The 20224-nt window shown below is 44.0% G+C and overlaps 1 protein-coding gene across 2 annotated transcripts in view; it reads right to left on the bottom strand.

The window, feature by feature from the left end:
* Positions 1–7766: 7766 nt before the first annotated feature.
* Positions 7767–20224, bottom strand: part of FIP37 (FKBP12 interacting protein 37) — a 94760-nt gene continuing 82302 nt past the window's right edge. For both annotated transcript variants that reach the window (XM_086814533.1, XM_086814532.1), the window contains 3 exons: positions 9147–9202; positions 8484–8701; positions 7767–8388 (listed from right to left, as the gene is read on the bottom strand). In XM_086814533.1, coding sequence (XP_086670659.1) covers positions 8513–8701; positions 9147–9202 — 245 coding nt within the window. In that variant the 3' untranslated portion in view covers positions 7767–8388; positions 8484–8512. The remainder of the gene's footprint in view (positions 8389–8483; positions 8702–9146; positions 9203–20224) is intronic.

The raw sequence follows: 20224 nt of genomic DNA, 5'->3' as shown, positions 1-20224 counted from the left end.
GGTGTATCTTGTACCCCACTCATCCTTCAAGAAAAAGGTTATAGATGAGATGCATTCTACTCCCATGGTGGCATGACATTTGGGTTTGTTCAAAACCTATGATGCCATAAGAAAAAGTTTCCATTAGAAAGGCCTATGGAGGGAAGTCAAAGACTATGTTGCTAAGTGTATGCCTTGTCAACTCAACAAGGATCCCACACACAAGCCCGGTGGTTTGCTTCAGCCTTTACCCATTCCATAAAGAGTAAATGGATGCATATTACTATGGATTTCATTACCGGCTTGCCTTCTACCAAAGAAGGGATGGGATAGCATCTATGTGGTGGTTGACCGATTGACAAAAGCTGTCCATTTTGTACCAACAAAAGTGAAACACTTGGCATCTATGGTGGCACACCAATTCATGAAAAATGTGTTCAAGTTGCATGGTATGCCGCAGAGCAAATAGTGAGTGATCAAGATGTGAAGTTTATGGGCACATTTTGGCGTACATTATTTGATAGCATGGGCATTAAGTTGACTCCTAGTATGGCCTATCATCCAAAAATCGATGGTCAAACTGAAAGGATCAATAAGTGGCTTGAGACTTACTGGAGGCATTATTTCTATGAAACACAACATGCATGGGATGATTGGTTGCGTTTGGCAGAGTTTGCCTACAATAGCAGCTATCGAGTTTGCCTATAATAACACCTATCATAATAGTATTGGAATGTCGCCTTTTGAGGCTATGTATGGCTATAAGGTGCATTCACCGATTGTAGCATTCAAGCAAGAGAATGCAAATCCACATGCAAGAGATGAAGTGAAAAGAATGCAAACTCTTTTTCAAACATGCAAAGAGAACATCAAGAAGTCTCAAGAGAAGATGAAGCATTATGAAGATGTACATCGAAGGCCATTGGAATTCAAAGGAGGAGACTGTATTCTTGAGGATACCTAAGACTCGATATGGATCTCTCAAAGATAGTACTTATCAATTGCTACTTCCATCTACTATAAGAATACATGATGTCTTTCACGTATCACATTTGAAGGCATATGTTGGGCTTGAAATAATGCAAGTATTGGATGAGCTTCCACTCATAAGTGAAGATGACATGGTGGAGAATATACGCGAGAGAAGGTGTTGGAAGAAAGAGAGAAGGTGTTACGCAATCGCACTTTGCGTGAATACCTTGTCAACAAGCGGAAAGATTTACCTCAAGATGAAACAACATGGCAGCCCACCTCTATGTTGGAGGGGATGGAACACCTTTTTGATGCATCATCCGAGGTGCATTCTTGAGCCAAAACAGAAAAAACAGCTTGTTGTAATCTACTGTTATGATGCATAAAAGAGGCTCAAATGGATGCAATTGACATATATTCTTCTTACCCGTGATTAGAAATGTGTTGGGGAGCATTTTATGAAGTTTTAGAGGTCTCAAAGGCTCAAATGATGCTCTTTTGGACAGCTTTGGGTGGCAAAGAAGATTCATGTTAATGCTTATGCAAACCATCCATGCTATGGTTCTACTTTGACCATATTTCAAGAAGACGAAACATATTTGGGACGGGATGGTTTGTAATGAAGCAATAGACACATAATTGTGGATACAACTTCTACATATGAGCCCAGGGACCAATCATAAGTGTATTGGACCAAAGGGCCAATTGTAATTGAGGGCCATAGGTTTATGATGGACCAAAGGCCAAGTGGGGATGGACACTAATAAGTGTGTGTGAAAAGGGGACCATAGTATTATAGGCCATTGTGAATAGCTAATCACAATTAACTACTAATCAAATTTACAAGCTAATCAGCTTTCATGGCAATCTTACCCTTCTCCATACTCATGGATAGTGCTCCTACACCCATGTTGTCACTCCATGCTTTGAGTGGCCATAGCTAGTTCTTTGCACCCATGCCTCCTTAGGTGACTTGGCATCCTGTATATGCCTAATCATAGTGTCCTATTATATACTGATAGAAAGCCAATACATAAATTTCGTAGATCCTTGATTCCAATCCTTGAACTACATCTACAACAGTTGGATTAATCTCTGGTATCTCCGGTGCCTCCTCATGTTCACCTTCAATGTAGTCCCAGTAACCTTTTCCCATCAGAAAATTTGTCAATCTAAACCTCCAAGCATGGAAGTTATTCTTATCAAGCTTCTCTACAACAATTTGGTTAATTCCATCATTCGACATCTTTTTTGCAGCACACAAATTTACCAAAAACAACACTCTTGTTTGACCTGCACAAACTGATATATTCTCTGCAGGCGATACTATACTACACCCAAACTGTCACAACCAGTGACCTCAATTTACATACATACACCCAATGACAACTTTGAGACCTCTTTGCAGTACACACAGTGTCTGCATAACTAATCGCCCTTCCTACAGTTCCAAAAAACAGAGTTCTGCAAAGAATCAAAACTTACCCGTAGTGCCTGTGAACGCCTACGAACTGAAAAACGAAGATCCAAACACACCCAAAATGCATTTTCGACCTGAAATTTTCACCTAATGGATCTTATAGATGTCCTATAGCTTTGCTACCACGCAAAGAAAGATCCTCAATTGGAGTTCGTTTGCCGGTGCCTCCTGATAAAGAGCTCCCGCGACGACAAGGGTATAGTAGCCAACACAAAGGGAGAAGAGTAGATGAAGTTCTTACCCTCGTACCACTTCATGTACTTCTCTTACTTACCGCTCAGCCCTTAGCATGAAACATGCTCTGATACCATGAAAAGATGCAGGGGAGAAGAGAGCTTGAGCTCTTGCAAGCACACACACACTCACACAAACCCTAGAAGAGAACACACAAGGTGAGGCTAAAAATTCTTCTTCTTCTTCACACAACAAAAGAGGTCTACAAAGAAGATAAAGTGACTAACACACATAATAGAGTATATATAAGTGGTCTATAATGTGAACACGCCAAGAGGAGTGGGTAGATGTGGACTAGTTGATGTAGTCTAGCTGTAAAATCTCTAGCAAAGATATGTCGGTGCTAGCTACCAAACCCGCCAGTGATGTAAATGTCAAACGATCATGCAGGCGCCTCGTGAGTGTTAGCTCATGTTGAACTTGACATCTCAACTTAGCCGAGATGCATGTTAACTCTACTTAGCATCTCTTCTCAACTTATGAGAGACTTCTTAACAATTGCATGAATGACATTCTAAAATGTTGCATTATGAGAAAAGTTGGCCAACGACTAATCTTATGATAGGTTTTGGGGTGCCCATGTTAATAAGGATCAACTGAATATACGTGACTTTTTCTCATAATCTAAGGGCAATCCCCCTTTGTGCTAATTAAGTCTTGCTTGTCTACTTGCTCTCTTATATTCTATTATTGTGTGTGTGAGAGAGAGATTTAAGAGTAAAGTGTAGGATTCTTGTTGCATGGGCCTCTTGTTTATTGTGTGAGAGTGACCAAGAGTGGGAGAAGTGAGTCCTTAAGAGGAAAATGAGGACTTGAAGTAAGAGTATGATCATCGCCCTAAAGCAAAACATTTGAAACTATTCAAAAAAGTGGACAAGCTATTTGCTCAAAATATCCAGTTGTCCAAATAAGTGGAAGAGCGACAAGGAATAAAATCACCAACCACTCGCTCAAAGGAAATGGTAAGAAAAGGCACTAAGCAGTAGTAGATGAAGGCAAAATAGACACAATTACAACCTAAAACTTACAAGATCTCAAAACATTCAAATAAAACAATCAATACAAAAGAAGCTACAAAACATGCAGCAGATAGTGAAAACCTAAACCAAAGAAGCTGTTGACATATTTGGAAAATTGGAACAGGTCAAAAAATAGCTTAAATAAAGACAAGACAATTGCTAAAAGCAGTCTCGAAGGAGCTCATCCACATGCGCTAATAGATACTATTTTAAAAAAAAGGAACCAGGCAAAATAGCAATCACACAAACACACAGCTCCTTTTACGATGATAAGAAAGGGATTCGAAGGAAAAGAAGCTAGCACCAACTAGTAAAACCACACCAACTAGTGGAGCTTGGTGTCTTCAAGTGATACGAGCTCAGGAATCTACAAGTCCTTATGACAAGTTAAGATGAGCATAGCTTAGTATTTGAGAAATTTTGCAAAGAGTTCTGTAAGCTATAACCTTTTTGGCATCGTTGTTGCTACTGAAGAGGCAATCAATTCTTTTTTTACTCCTTTTTAAGTCTCCATTACCCTTAAGTCCCTTTTCCCAAAACATGGCTTCTTAAAGTTCATGTATGTGGTAAGAGAAGAGGATAAGGTTGGATAATAGGGGAGAAAAAGAAGAGAAAATCATTGTTTTTAGTATTTTTAATCGATGTTTTTTTTATTTGTATGCATTAAACAAGCAAAGAAAACCACCCAAAAAAAACTTCATTTTTGTTCATTTTTTCATTACAAGACCTACAAAATCATGTCACGATTATGTAGGAATCACGGTGTGTAGAGTTGATCTAAGGATTAATATTGAATTTTCTAACACAATCAGCTAATCATGTGATAGCATTATCTTATCTCATCCTAATCACTATGATTAGTGGATGTGATATCATATGATCACGGTCATGAATTACCGATCATGCCTATCAAAAATCAACTAGTAATAACAAAGACTAATAATGATACATATCCTTTTGACCCCAGCATAAGTGTGAGGAAGAGCTTCATTGCTTATAATTTTCTAATGAGTATGTCTGGTTCGAATTCATTTCCATATGATCCAAGTGGATGATATACGTTTATGCATCTACATATGGGATCAATGAATTTCCTTTTGACCTGGGCATTTTTTGTGGCTATCTTTCTTTAGTTGGGGGACGGTGTGGATTTAGGTTTGATCCGGAAATAAGACATTCCACATGATGAATGTGTTTGAGGGATCAAATGGTGATTAAAAACAGTGAAATGAATTTGTGAAAATCACTCTTTGGACAACCCCATACCTTTTAGTGTTGGATGCAAAATGTGTGAAAGCTTCACGATGTTCTAATGCCATTATGGAGAATGTGATATGGCTTGATTTGAGGACACTCGGTGCAGTTTACAGCCATATATATATGTTTTTTCGACTCTCAACATACATGGCTCACGCATGAGCATGGTACTTGACTGAGTCCTTGATAGTATTCTACATTCATGCGAGATTCTATATATACATACCTCAGGTTTCAAGAGCGAAACCTCTTGGGTGGAAATGGTTTGTAACAAAGTTAAAAGGGGCTTGAGTCAATTTAAACATAAGACTAAGGGACAAGGGTATGTGAAAGGTGCCAAGGGTTAGGACTAGTTTTGGGCATGCCCATGGACACTTAAGTGTAGTGTGAAAGAGCGACCTAGTAGAGAAGGCAATATGGATCCTAATCTGTTGTTAACACTTTACAAATGATCACCATGTCTTTCACTAATCATCTTAAGCTAGGCTAATCCATGCTAAGCCAAGTAATCTAGGCTAATTATGTAGCTAGCTTTCTTTCAGCTAAGCAAACTTTAATGGAAAATTGTGTCAAAAGGAAAAAATTCATGGTACAACAAGAAGCATGGTGCATCAATTTCTAGTATCACAAAAAATATTAAGGAAAAACAGGACCAAAAAATGCTACCTATACATGTTCTTATAATGTATGGTTTTGAGGATTTTGATCTATCAATGATGGTCAACCTCTTCATCGTTCTAGTCCAACAAATCGTCCACATCTTCATCTCTAACCACATCTAATGCTTCAACTTAGAAAGGTGCATCCACACCCATAAAATTTAGTCCAAATAAGTTGTTAAAACGCTTAAACAATAGTAAAATGGATTACCCATTCATGATAGAACCCGGGCAACCAATAAACAAACCATTAGTGAGGTTTATTATACATTAATGAATAATATTTTCCACAATGTAGAGCCTCGAACAATATGAGCAAGCAAAGGAGAATGCCCAATGGGAAGTTGCCATGTAGAAAGTGTTCTTGAAAACTAGTAGATGCACCAGACGGCAAGAACATCGTGGGTAGCCAAATGGATCTTTAATACCTAAAAACATGCAAACAATACACTTGATAACATACAAGCCATCTTGTAGCAAAGGAAAATGCACAAGAAGCGATTGATTATGGAGAAACTTATGCTCCTTCAACCAAGATGACAACCATCTAGACGCTTATATGCATTGTAGCTTATCATGGCTAGAAAATGTATCGAATGGATGTCAAAACTACATGCTTGATTGATGATCTCAAGGAAGAGGTCTACATGAAGCAATCACAAGGTTTTCAAGTTTTGGGGACAAAAAAAAAAAAAAAAGGTAAGGTATACACTTTATGGACACAAGCAAGCTCCAGGATCTTGGTACCAAAAGATGCATACTTTTTGTCGAAGGGATTCACCAATATCCCCATATATTGAGTCTACAAACTATGGGATTGTGCAATTATGGGGCTCATCATTCTTTATATGGATGGCGCTATTTTCTCTAGCAATAATGAAGAAAAAATTGCAATAACAAAGGACGATTTGTCTTCTATTTTTGAGATGACATATTTGGGTCTAATGCATTATTTCTTGCAAATTGAATTTTGGCAAACCAAGGAATGTATATTCATGTCCCAAACAAAGTATACGAAAGAAATATTTCTTAATCTCAACATGTAAAATTGCAAATCAATGGCAACACCTATAGAAATTGGTGTTAAAGCTTCATGAAGAAAAGATGAAAGCATTGGCAAATGCAACTCTTAAAAGGCAAAAGCTGTCAACAACCTTATTAATCTTTACAATACAAGGCCATACCTTTCCTATACAACTATGGCTTGCGTAGCCAACCCATGAGCAACCAAAGAGTCTCTTACTAAATAGCGATTAAGCGAGTTTTTAGGTATCGACAACGTACAATGCAGTATAATTAGCAAGACAAGAAGTGGATGATTTACATGTGCTTGCTTACTCAGATTTAGATTAGGTATGTGATATAGACACTAGAAGGTCTACAATTGGGTGATGTTTCTTACTAGGCTATGCTTGTGTTTCATGAATTAGAAAAAATCAACGCGCTCATCTCACAAAGCTAAATACCACATAACCACTATGACTCATACAAAAATGCATTTGGCTTCACAAGTTCATGCGTAACTTTGAGCATACATAGAAAGTAGTAATCCTAATTTTTTGTGATATAGTCAGGGTGCTAGGTTGTCATGCTAGAACCAAGCACATCTAAGCCCACTATTAGTACATCATAGAAAGGTTACAAGCAGATGATGACATCAACATTATTTATTATCCTACTGCACATCTTCACCAAAAACCTCTCTAAGAGTAATTTACTACTCTCAGATAAGCTTTGGATGTAGGGAAACCTAACGGGCAAGTTTTTAAGAGAATAGAATACATGAAAATTTGGCAGTTTTTATCCACATTTATATTAAGAGGAGAATAAAGAACATTCTAATGTAAATGTGGTTACGTGAACCCTACTAAACTACATTATTATGGCCACCCCAGTTAACGATAATCATAATAGGTTGGATTACAAACTCATCACCCAGGTTGGCAGCTTATGCTTAGCATGATATTTAAGCTAATTACATCAAAAATCTAGTGGGCTCATTGAACTCACCGCATAGTACTCAGTGAGTCTTGTTCAACTTCATTGATCCTTGTGCTGATTTGATTCAATACATTCTATTAGTGTGATTCCACACTTCCACCTTGTCACTTTCTTTGAAAGTGTAATGATCTTGTTGCAAGAAATGATTGAACTTGACGCTAGATGCACATAAACACTATGATTCCCACACCAGGTCCAATCAGCAATAGTGATTACATACATTAACTGCTCATAAGTCTCTACAAGTCAGAAGGTCCATCAGATGTAGGTACTCGCATCTCAAGCTTCATCTTGTCTCATCTTATCAAAATGACTATGCCACCTATTTTCATAATATCAAAGCTGTACTAGCTCTTATTAGAACAGCTCTGCTCCTTGTGTGCTTGATGCTTTCCTTGAGTAGCTAGACTCAACAGGAAGCTTTCACCACACACAAAGACGGAAATCCCGTATATAATGATGCAGAAATGACTGACTTTAAATTAAGCCCTCTCTGACAAGCACAAAAGAGTGCACAAATCGTGTCATGCCATGTATAATACAAAGTTTAACAATTGTGAAGATTTTTAGATTTAACCCCACCCCTTACTTAGGGGGTGGGAGGAAGGGGCTGGGCATTGAACTTATGGCCAATGGATAGAACACAAACACTCTATCCGCTAGGCTATCTTCCCCACCCTAAAGGGATTGTTTTGGGTTCAGCATACATACCTTTCTAATCCAAAAATTGTACACTTGGGTCCCGACAGCCCGTGCATCTTTGGACAATTTTCCATGAAAATTTCAGCTGTAAAGAATCCTTGCAATTGTCAGACCTCTTATCATGGGCAGCAACCAGACTAAACACAAAAGGTAGTTTCTTGGACGAAAGGAAATGCAAACCTAAAGATAACACCATGACATCCACGTAATTAATCACTCTGTTCAATTTTGCCTCCTGACTCATCATGTTCAGTGCCTTCAATTCCATCTTCTGGCTTTTGGCGTTTAGCTTCCACCATATTATCTTCTTTGTGGAAGACTTCTTTGCCATTAATCATCTCAAGCTGTTGTTGCAAAAGCTGCTCTTTTCGCTTGAGTTGCCTTTGGAGAATACTAACCTGCTAGTTAGCTTGTACTTAGCCTCTAAATGGAAGTATCAGCATAAAAAACCCTATACCCTTAGAAATCCATGCTCTAAGGGCTCTAAAACAAACAACATAAAGTTTTCTAGCTTGGCACCAAAATATTTTTTACATTTCCATTAAATATATTCTGTGAGATTTTCAAAAATAAGAGTGTTTTTCTAGGGTTTCATTTTAGTATGTAATGATTAATGCTTGAAAAAGTAAATGAAATGAGAACCCTCCATATGCTTTCTTAGAGGGAGGAGGTGGCCGTGGGAGAACTCATGCCTAAGGTTGTATTAATTAAATGCCACGTCAGTGGCATTTAATTACTACAGTACAAAAAATTTGTCTGAATATATTATAATATATATTATCATAAAGTTTTCTAGCTTAGCAGATATGAAAGGAAGTAGGAGTTTTCAGTCATAAAATATACCAACTCGTGTGATCGTTCTGCCTCTTCACTTACTTCTTCCACGTACTCATAAAGCTCTAAGCCAAACACAAAAAAAATAAAACAGACAACTTAAATAGTCAATACATTTTTTTGCCACAAAGCCAAGATAATCTGTACCATACTCAGGCGGTTGTTCTAGGATGCAGACACTAGCTATGCATAATCGTTTTAAGGTGTTACACAACCCTCGGGGATTTATTTTGTCAACTGGACCACCACACCTGGTGCATGGTGGTGTGGGCGATAAAAGTGGGTCTGGCGAGGAGGATAGCACAGGCCTGGCTCTTCATCTACCACAGGATACATCAGCAGATTTCCATCATAGTGTGCCCAGGCCTGGCTCCTCACTTGTCACATCAGCAGATATCTGTCATGGCGTCACACCAGGTTGCCTATCGCCCCTACTCCCCCTGACTCTCACTGGCAGTTCATCGCATGGAAGATCTGGAGAGCATGCTGCCACGAAGCCATCAAGGCAGTAAAACTCCCCACAGAGGCCCTCCGAGCTATCTAGACCAATCCTCATCCATAATCTCCAGGGCCACTGGAAGCACATGCATGGCAGCTCCCCAGCCATGCAGGAGAGGCAGTTCCTTTTTGAGCCCTGGCCTTTTTTTGTCCAGCAGCAAGGAAAGAATCTTTTGGCACTACCGAGCCCATTGTGGCTTCCCTTCCCTCCCTCTCTCGGATCATAGATGTAGTCTCCTACTCAGAGCGGCCAGCCATGGAAGACAACCCCCCCCCCACCCAAAAAAAAAAAAAAACCAAACCAAACCAGCCATTTCCCCACAAAAGGATTTTGTTTCCTTTTGACAACAAAAGATAAACAGCAATTTGTTTTGTCAATCCATTATCCTGCAAGCTGTAACTATAACACAATACACACCAGCCCGTACAGCCTGAAAGGAGAGACTGGCAGATGGCGAGATTAAAAACCTAAAAGGTTGTGCTTCTCTATATAGTTGCAGAATCAAAGAGATGCACTCAAAACCTGCTCCTCTACCTCCTGCACAACTTACATACCTATGTAATACAATCCATATTTCACAACTTAGTTTGTCCACGCAAGATTTGGAAGGCCTATGATCCCCTTTAACAGCAGCCCATGCATGAGCCTATGAGAACCTCTTTTTTAACTCACTCCTCACGCTGGCTGGCTATCATTTTGTGCAGTAGACCTCGCATCACTAGACTGGAGTTCAATAGAGATTGGTGCACGGATGGCTTGAACCAAGCAAACCCTCCATCCTCAGGCACATGATTCTGGAAGAGTTAGCACATGCATGACTCGGTTCAGCTACTTAAATACAAGAGACCACCCACTATACAGACACCAAACAACTACTTCCATGGCTGACCTCTTTGGACTTAGCATCAAGCGTGCAACATGCATGAGGAGATTCTTTGATACAAAACATACTATGAGATCAGAGGCCGTTACCATTGCCTCTTCAGATAGGGATATAGACCCACCTCCCTTGTACACAGCAACCCCTCCAGCCAGCACCACAACATTCTGCATAGTTTGCAGCCGGCCCACTCAACATACAAGCCTCATCTCAGCTCATGATATAAAAAAAAAAAGAGGTAAATCAGTAAAGAGAGACAGCATAGAGAAACCAACTGCTCCATGACTTCCTCTATCTTGATGCCCGCCCTTTGCAACATGGGATAGACAACTGCTGGTACGCACATGGCTTCTCTGAATATACACTAACAACATTTTTGTACTCCTTGCAGCCCCATGCATACCAAGGCAGGAATTGCACAAAGTTAGCTGACACAAACCCCTAATTTCTCAGGACATGTGGAGCATGTAAGACCTGAGCATGGAGGCCTTCAGGGAGCAGGAGAGGAGCCTACGGAGGAGTTTAGCGTCCCTCCAGAGACTCCAGGAGAGAGATCCTCTGAGTCCTTGGATCTCTGAGCAGATGGAGACAGCTCGCACTGAGATCAGATCCATCGAGGAGAGGCGGGTGGAGTTCCGATTCCATGCTCGGTCTTCTTTTTGGACTCAGGCTGGAGATAGAGTGACTCGGGATTTCTTTGAGGCGACTGGGCCTCGCTTCAGACGAGAGGGTCTCAGGCGGCTTCGTCAGGCTGATGGCCAGGTTGTGGTGGATCCCCCCAGGGTGCGGGCGATAGCCACAGATTTTTACAGGGTTCTTCTCTCTGCTGAGCCGGCAGACGACAGGGTGAGAGAGGCTAGGGAGGCAGTCTGGAGCTTCACGAGACCGGTTGTGCCGGCCCATCTACAGCACTCCCTTCTCTCCCCCTTCTCGGATACGGAGCTGGAGGAGGCTCTTCAGGCATTACCGCGGGGCAAATGCCCAGGAGAGGACGGTCTTTCAGTGGCTTTCTTCCAGAGGTACTGGGGCCTCCTTCATAGGGGCTTCAGATTGGCATTCCAGGAGATTATGGAGACGGGAGTCATGCCGGATAGCATTGCAGAGGGGTTGATTCACTTGATCCCCAAAGAGGGCGGAGACAGACTGGAGATTAGACAGTGGAGACCGATCACCTTGCTAGGCACGGCCTACAAGGTCCTAGCTAAGGCGATCAGCAGGCGGCTTCAGCCTCACCTTCCGGACATCATCCACTCCACGCAGACAGGCTTCATCCAGGATCGGAGCATTCTGGATAACATTTTCTCTTTCTGGGAGGCTACGGCCTTGGCTAGATTTCGGCAGGAGGATTTGGCGGTGCTCCTTCTCGACTTCGAGAAGGCATATGATCGGGTGGACTGGGCCTTCTTGGAAGGCACTATGGAGAGGATGGGCTTCCCCCCTCAGTGGATCCGTGGGGTATCTGCACTCTACACTTCGGCTCATAGCCAGGTGCTGATACAGGGTGTGTGCGGAGAGAGGTTCCAGCTTTCGCGCTCGGTGCGGCAGGGGTGCCCCTTGGCGCCCTTTCTTTTTCTTTTTGTGGCGGAGGCCATGAGCACCTTCTTGACGGCACAGGATACAGGTTTGAGGGGCCTCCAGCTTCCCATCCGGACCTCGGAGGAGCTCCTAGACTCGGAGTTTGCGGATGACACTGCTGTCTATCTTCAGGGAGGTGAGGAGAACCTCCGCCGCTTCGCCTCAGCCATGGACAGGTTTTGCAGAGCCTCGGGCGCTTTGATCAACTGGCACAAGTCGTGTGGGCTGTGGGTCAGTTCTATGCCCCCCCCGACTTGGAGGCCAGTTGATGGTTTTCAGTGGCTGCCCCCCAGCACTACAGTGCGTTATTTGGGCTGCTATGTGGGCATTGATATTTCTCCGGAGCAGCAGATAGCCCCCCTTCTTCTGAGCATTCGGAAGAAGCTTCTGTATTGGAGTACTGCTCGTTTATCTCTGGCTGGCCGCGTAGTGGTGGCCAACCAGGTTCTGCTCGCTACCATGTGGTACATCACTTCCTGCTGGGCCTTCTCTCGGGCGTGCATTGGCCAGGTGCAGAGGCTCATCAGGAACTTTCTTTGGTCCGGAGGCGATGGGCGACCCGCTAGGGCAAAGGTGGCATGGGCTGTGATCACTCAGCCGAGGGAGAGAGGCGGCCTGGGCATTGTAGATCCTATTTGCCAAAGCCGAGCTTTGCTTGGCAAGCTGGTAGTTCGTGGTCTCCTGCCAGGTGTTGAGCCGTGGAAGGAGCTTCTTGTTTCCAGGATGCTCAGCCGCACTCCGTCTCTTAGCGGCCCCTGGAACCCCAGCATCAGGTGGATCTTTACGGAGCAGCGCTCCAGAGGAGTGGGCCTTGGCTTCGAGGAGCGTTTTGCAGCCAGCCTTCTGAGGGCCTGGGCGCATCTGAGGCCGGCACTCTTCCAGACTCCCCCGGGCACCGATGAGGAGCGCCTGAGGCAGCCATTGATCTGGAACCCCTTGATTCGTCTCCCCAGTGGCCATATGGTTGGCTCGCGGTGTCACGTGTCGTGGGGCCCGTTGAGCTCCGGCCCAGCCCAATCCCTAGACGACTGGATATGTTTTCAGCAGCTGCCTCCAGAGGCTCAAGAGAGGAGACTCAGTGGGATGAGGGGCAGAGAGTTGATGAGACAGGATATTGAGGCGGCCATCCCCCGGGAGTGGAGGACCCCAGTACAGGACCCTTCACCTCCACAGTGGATGGGTGTCTTTACTCGGCATGAGATCCTCCTAGCGGTCTGCGGCACAGCGGAGAGAGTCGCCCCACTCACTTTCGAGGTGGGAGAGGGTGGCCAGCTTCAGAGGTCACGACTAGATTTGGATGGGTTCCAGGGTTGTATCCTTCAGAGGGTTCGGGTGGTCGGCTTTCATCAGAGACAGTGGTATGTAGACCCCTCACCGGCCTCGATAGGGGAGGATTGTTCTTGGAGACTCTGGGCTTGGGACAGCAAGCCTCTTGTTCGCCTTCAGTGGGACCCAGGGGAGTGGTTTTGGCGAGATCCCTACTCGGCCCCTACCAGCCCTGCCATTCCCTTTTTTCAGTACACAGCGAGGCTGGGGCGGCGGATTCAGAGACACAGGATAGAGAGCACCCCGGCAGCGGCCGAGCATTGGCGGCGACAGGGGCTCTCCCCTGCCTTTCTTAGGGACTTCTGGCAGCGCCTTTGGGCCAGCTTCCGTCCCCGGAAGGTGACACTTTTTCTCTGGCTCACAGCGCATAGAGGATTGGCTGTGGGGGCTTGGCTTGCTTTTGGTAGACACCCAGCGTCCTGCCCTCGGTGCGATCATGCACAGGAGTCACAGCGGCACTGCTTATGGGATTGCCCACAGGCACAGCAGGTCTGGCAGCGCGCTCTCAGGATGGTTTTTGCAGGTTCTCCAGGGGAGATGTTGGTGACATGGGGTGCGGTAGCTTGGGCCACGGATAGCGGCCCTGCACTTGGATATGAGGACGCTCCTGGCAGTGTGACCATCCAGGTCTCTGACAGGGCGATGGCGGTGGTTCCGACGCCAGACTTCTCCTCGGCAGCCTCTCAGGAGGGGGTCGGGCAGAGATGGGAGTTGATCAGCAGCATGACGGCCTGGCACATATGGAGAGCCCGATGCAGGGAGGCCATTGACCACCAGACGACTCCACCGGCGGAGGTCATACAGGCCCTCTGGGTGGACATCATCCACACCTTGAGAGGACACTGGGGGAAACTCCAGGGAGACTCGGATCGCATGAGAGGGCGCCGCAAGGCTTTCCTCCGCACTTGGCAGCCTGGCCCTTTCCTCACCGCGAGGGACGAGGATGTCATTTGGCACTATCGGCCGCCAGTTTGGCTTTTCTCACCTCCTTCATGTATTACTAGGTAGCCCCCCCCAGAGAGCGGCCAGCCACGGGGGGGAGCTCAGGTGTTCATTGTGTTTTATCCCTCCTTGCGAGGTGAGCTTTGTAGCCATATGGCGTTTTCTCATTAACTAATAGAAGGATCTTTTTTCCGGAAAAAAAAAATGTAAGACCTGAGCATGCGTATGGATCATACGGGCAACGCCCATATGGAGTCCAAGAGCATCCCATATGGAATCCAAGGGCATGGCAGGATATTTTTCGCTTTCGGGTGAAGCCCGTATGGATATCTAGTCTTGTGAAAGCGAGGTGATATCCATGTGAAAATTCCGGCCAGGTACACTCGGTGTACTCTGATGGCAGGCAGAATTGTTGTAAGTACAAGAAAGAAAATGGGTGATTCTCCAAGCTCACATGTGCATATGCAAACTTGTGCATGTTTTGACCTTTCTTTTTATTTCTGTGACATTGTTTAGCTGTCTGGATAATGCCTGGCATTAATGCTTGTGTTTGTCCATGGGGCCGAGGACTCCTAGGCACCTTGAGGACGCGGGTGTGCACAACTTGTTTGGCCTTAAAGCATTGTCTTATGGGTTTTGCAGGTGGCAAGTGCCCACAAAACTTAACTTACAGCTTTTGGTATTTTATTACTAAGATTTATGGTTGACAAGTCCACCCTTCATTAAAAGAGGCCAGACAACTTATAAAGTGTTCAACACTGGATCAGTTTTTTAAACACCTTAACAACTCATAGCGAGGGCGCCTGGACAAGTAGACACTGCATGAGGGGCCCCTCGAACCGTGCATGTAGCACATCTGGACACCCCGAAATTGATGAGGATCAAGGGTGCTTTTGGCACTTCTGACCTAGGCGCATGCGGAAGAGGAGAGCAAGGAGCTTGTCGAGCATTCAAAACATCTATGCGTTTTTGGTGGTGCCTTTGAAGTTTGGCCTCACTCACCAATGCCCCTGCCAACTTAACATATTGATGGACAATGTATTCAAGAAGCACTGAAAGTTCACAAACACTTTTTTTGATGACATAATAGTGTTCTCAAAAAATGAAGCCGAACACCATGAGCATCTTGCCATTGTTTTTGAAGAGCTCAAAAGGCATACGCTCTCTATCAATGGTAAAAAGAGAGTTCTTTCTTTCAGATAGATAACGTACCCCTGGATCTCACAAAGATCCAAGCCACATAGGATTGGCTAGAGTGCGAAGCTTCATTGGCTTATGCACTTATTACACATGATTTTGATAGGTGCAGCTTTATTCCACGACGATAAGCAGCACCTTTGCTGCTTATCGTGGATCCAAGTAAACCTTTTGTGGCTGGGATGGATGCCAACGATTTTGATAGGTGCAACTTTATTCCAAGATGAGAGACCCACGGCTTTTGAAAGCAAGAAACTTTTAGATGCACAGATGTGGCATCCTACTCAAGAAAAGGACTTCTGACAGTTGCTTCATGCACTGAAGATCTGGAGGCACTTTTTGGATGGTTGGACGGACCACCATTCGTTGAAGTATGTTTGTGATCTGCCTGACCTGAGGGGTTGGAAGGCCAAATGGATTGAACTCATGCAAGAGTTCAACTTTGAGATCCGTTACCAAACGGGGACAGCTAATCGGGTTGTGGATGCCCTTAGTAGGATTCCCTAGGTCAATGCTATTTCCTTCACGGAGGTATCGACTTGACTTTTATCTGTCTCTCAAAGGGCATTGCCAAGATGATTCCTACTTCGGTAGAATCTATCAATTGGTCCAAGCTAGTAGCAACCCATGCAATCTTAGCGTTCCGGATGCTCAAATGAGAGCTGCAGAGAGAGAGAGATCGACAAAGCCTTCCATTCGAGGTGGATTACTATTTAGGACTAGCAAGGTTTGTGTGCCCAACGATATGGACTTTTTAAACTAAGATATTGTTGTATGAGTGCCATGACGCACATAAAGCAAAGCACCCGGATATACAAAGAACCTTGGCCTTGGTTGGCCGGCATTTCTATTGGCCACATATGAAATCTCCTATAGAGAATTATGTGCGGAAGTGTGCCTAGTGCCAGCTCAATAAAGCAAAGAGGCTTAGTGCTGAGGGTATGTTGTATCCACTGCAAATTCGTGAGAACAAGTAGCAAAGTATCTTGATGGATTTTGTAGTGGGCTTACCTTAGACTAGTAGGGGCCATGATTCATTGTAGAGCGATTGATGGCTAGGTTTATCCTTATAAAGTCAAGGTAAAGGGCCACGAGTTGGCTCAGCTCTTTCTGAAATGGTTATATATGCTCTATGGGTTGCTTGAGGAGACTGCCAATGACCAAGATCCCAAATTCACTACACAATTCTGGCATCAGTGTTTTTTTAGTTGGAAAGGCGCTTGAGCATGTCATCCCAAGTCAAATAGTCGTACAGAAAGGACTAACAAAACTATGGAGGATATGTTGGGGCATATGTCTCCAAGAGACAGTTTGAGTGGGAGAAATATCTCCAACAAATTGAGTTTGCTTATAAAAGTAGTAACTTTGCGGCTACTGGTTTCAGCCCATTTATGCATATGTACGGTGATCATCCGAAGTCACCTATAGCCATAGGACTAAGGAAGACAAGTTGCAATCAGCATTGGATTTCTTGTAAGAGATGCAAGATATGCTTGCAAGGAAGAGTGAAGAGAGTACTCGAGATCGCGCTGAATATATATTACGTTAACCGACGATGGACGTTGAGTATCTTATAGGAGGGTATGTGGGTATACCTGAAAGTTCCAAAGAACTCTTAAGACAATGAGGACTTCTAAGTGTTACAAGTTGTCTTCTCAGTGTTGTGGTCCTTATAAATCACAAAGTAGATACGTGATGTAGCTTAACGGTTGGCACTACCTCCTAGAATCAAGATTCACCCTGTGTTTCATGTCAGCCGTTTGAAAGAACGTCTGGGTGAGAGTGATGAGATTGTGCCAATGGAGGAGATCCTTAACCTTGAGGACATGACTAGGTATATTACAATGGAACCTGGATCAACATACTAGATGGTCTTGGAATATCATATATCATGAGTACTTGATCAAGTGGAAAGACTGGTCTAAGAACGAGGCTATGTGGGAATCAATGCATAGTCTAAAGTGTGGTTTCCACATATTCATTAATGGTTCTTTAGGGGGAAAGTATGTTTCATCCCAAGGCCCTAGCGAGAATCATCAATGGTTTCCACATATTCATTGATGAGGATATCAATGGTTCTTTAGGGGGAAAGTATGTTACATCCCAAGACCCTAGCAAGGTTCACACGCTGAATTTCAAGTTAGGTTAACAAGGAATTAGGGGTTTGACATCTAACGGGGAGGTTAGGAGTATTTGTGAGACACGGGCTATTTATGGCTCTTGGTTTATAGGAGGCCTATATAAGTGACTTTTGGAATCATCTTGAGGGAAAGCTCCTTAGACCTAGACTCAAGGCTCATGAGACTGATCCATTAGTACACTGGAGGGGTGTGTCTTGGTGGGTATGGGACAACAGAGCTTTACACATGGAGCCATGTCTTTGATGCTTCTAACCTCCATGCTCAGGGGTGAGCTTGATTGGCTCTACAGTTGGGTGGTGCGCTAGATGCTAGTGCCTTTATGTTTCCTTTGAATTGCTTAACTGTGAGTGTCTGCTACAGAAGGGTCTTACAAGTATGGACTGATTTACAGGAGGGTACGGCTGTCCCCTCTTACTCTATAAGGGATGGCTATCTCATGATGTAGAATCACATCTGTGTGGTGAATATTGTCATATATGCTATGACTTATGCCACTTATGATATGAGTAGTGCCACATGTGAACATGGGCTAACCAAGGGCACTTTTCTCCCTTGGATATTAGGTGTGAAAGGACACCACACTTATTATGTGTATTTTGATATTGTGGAGTCAACTCACTTGCTCCACATCTTTGTATCCTATCTTCTTTGAGCATCTAATCAATCACCATCTCTCTCTCACTCTTGAGAGCTTGCTGCTGTGTACATCTCCTTGTGTTCTCTACTTCTCTGAAACCCTAACCCCAACAGTGGTATCAGAGCTTGGTTGCAGCCCGTGGAGTTCCCAACTTCCTGCGACCTTCCGTTCGTTGGCGCCTGCACAGTCCATCCAGCACACTGCATTTCCATCCGTCACTGTGAATTTCCGTCTGTCGCTGCCTACCGCCCGTTCTCTGCCCACCTGGCCCTTCCGCCGCCCATTTCAGCCTCCAAAAGGGGTAGACCGAGTTTCATCAGCTAACTGATTTTTTGTTGGATCTAGGGGCTTTTGTGAATTTATTGCTTTGTTGCAAAATTCAAGTGCAGGCAACAAGGCAGGCAACAAGGCAGGGCAACATTAGAGTGCAGGACATAGAGAAAATTTGGGGATTTGTCAGATTTTGGAGATTTTGAGAAAATTTGTGCTTAATTGCACAATTGCAGTTGCTTCCAAAATGTGTGTACCAATGAGCTTTAAGCACTGATTTTAAGAAAGCCCCAAAATTTTGTGTCATGCAATGCATTCTGTTTGGAGATATATCTGACGAATGGACTCTCCGTTGGTCAGTACGTCAAGGTTGTCCTCTCAGTGCATTGTTATATGCAATTGCTACACATCCGATGCTTCAATACATGGATCACCTTATTGCTACAAGTAGTTTACATGGCTTGGAGATACATGGAAGAAAGACTATGATTGCACAAGCTTATGCTGATGACTCTTGGTCTCATAGGTCATTATGGCCTTTTGAAGACGTTAATATAACATTTCATTTCATTTCATTTCTTCACACCCAAGAACATGGAAGAGGATCTTTCGCACCTCATGAATGCTTTATCGTTGTATGGTCTGGTAGCTGGCCTGCGAGTGAATTTTTCAGAAATCTAGGCTTCTGCCATTGCATGCGAAAGATTGGCATAACCTTCTCTAGCCTAGGGAGATTGTTCCACCTACGGAACTTGTGTGACATCTTGGTTTCCCTTTGGGGTGGACAGTCACTAGACGCCAGCACACGGAATGGGTGTTTACTAAGCTGAAAAAGAAATTGGAATATTCGAAGTTAGCCACTTGGCCATTGCATGTCCGATTGCGCATAGTCCAATCGATCTTGGTTGCATATATACAATTCTTTTTGCCTTTGATGATGTTCGGCAAGTACGACATAGCCCGCTTCATGTCTACTATTACAGAGACTTTCTGGCAGTTGCCGCAGCATGGCCGTAAGGGCCTTGGGTTACTTTCCATGGAGCACCTCTGTTCGCTGAAGATGCATGGGGGACTCAATATTCTCAATATCCACATTCACATTCTGGCATAGAAGGGGAAAATGATGCTTGAGTTCATGCAAGGTGATCAGCCCTGGGCTGTCATGATGCGCTATTTGCTCTCACATTTGACTGCTGATGTCATGATGCACTATTTGCTCTCACATTTGACTGCTGATGCCAACTTAATGGGATTTCCTTCTTGGACACATTGATGGCAAAGTTAAGGGATGCCCTTTTGTGACCCGTATGCTTTCTCACTAGAAACACATTCTCTCTCATCTTAAATGGACTGGACGGGACACTCTTGATGGGAACTCTCTGCGTGCTGAGAGCTCGCATTAGTCGAAGGTGTTTGCACTTCCACTGGCTTTGCAAGAGCCTAGATGTTCATATTTTATTCAGTCAAAAGGGATCCATACTATGGGTGATGTGCTTGATGATGCAAGGAATGCATTGTCTTTTCTAGCAGCAATCAGACAGTTTGGATTGGGCCTACACTATCGCTCCCTTTGGCATGCACTTTCACAGATGCTCCAGGACTTTCAGCCGATACCCCGTC

Source organism: Cibotium barometz, chromosome 20 (genome assembly GCF_041138505.1).
Source record: "Cibotium barometz isolate CiBa-2024 chromosome 20, ASM4113850v1, whole genome shotgun sequence".
Classification (NCBI taxonomy): Eukaryota; Viridiplantae; Streptophyta; class Polypodiopsida; order Cyatheales; family Cibotiaceae; genus Cibotium; species Cibotium barometz.
This window is presented reverse-complemented; position numbering and strand designations above follow the sequence as displayed.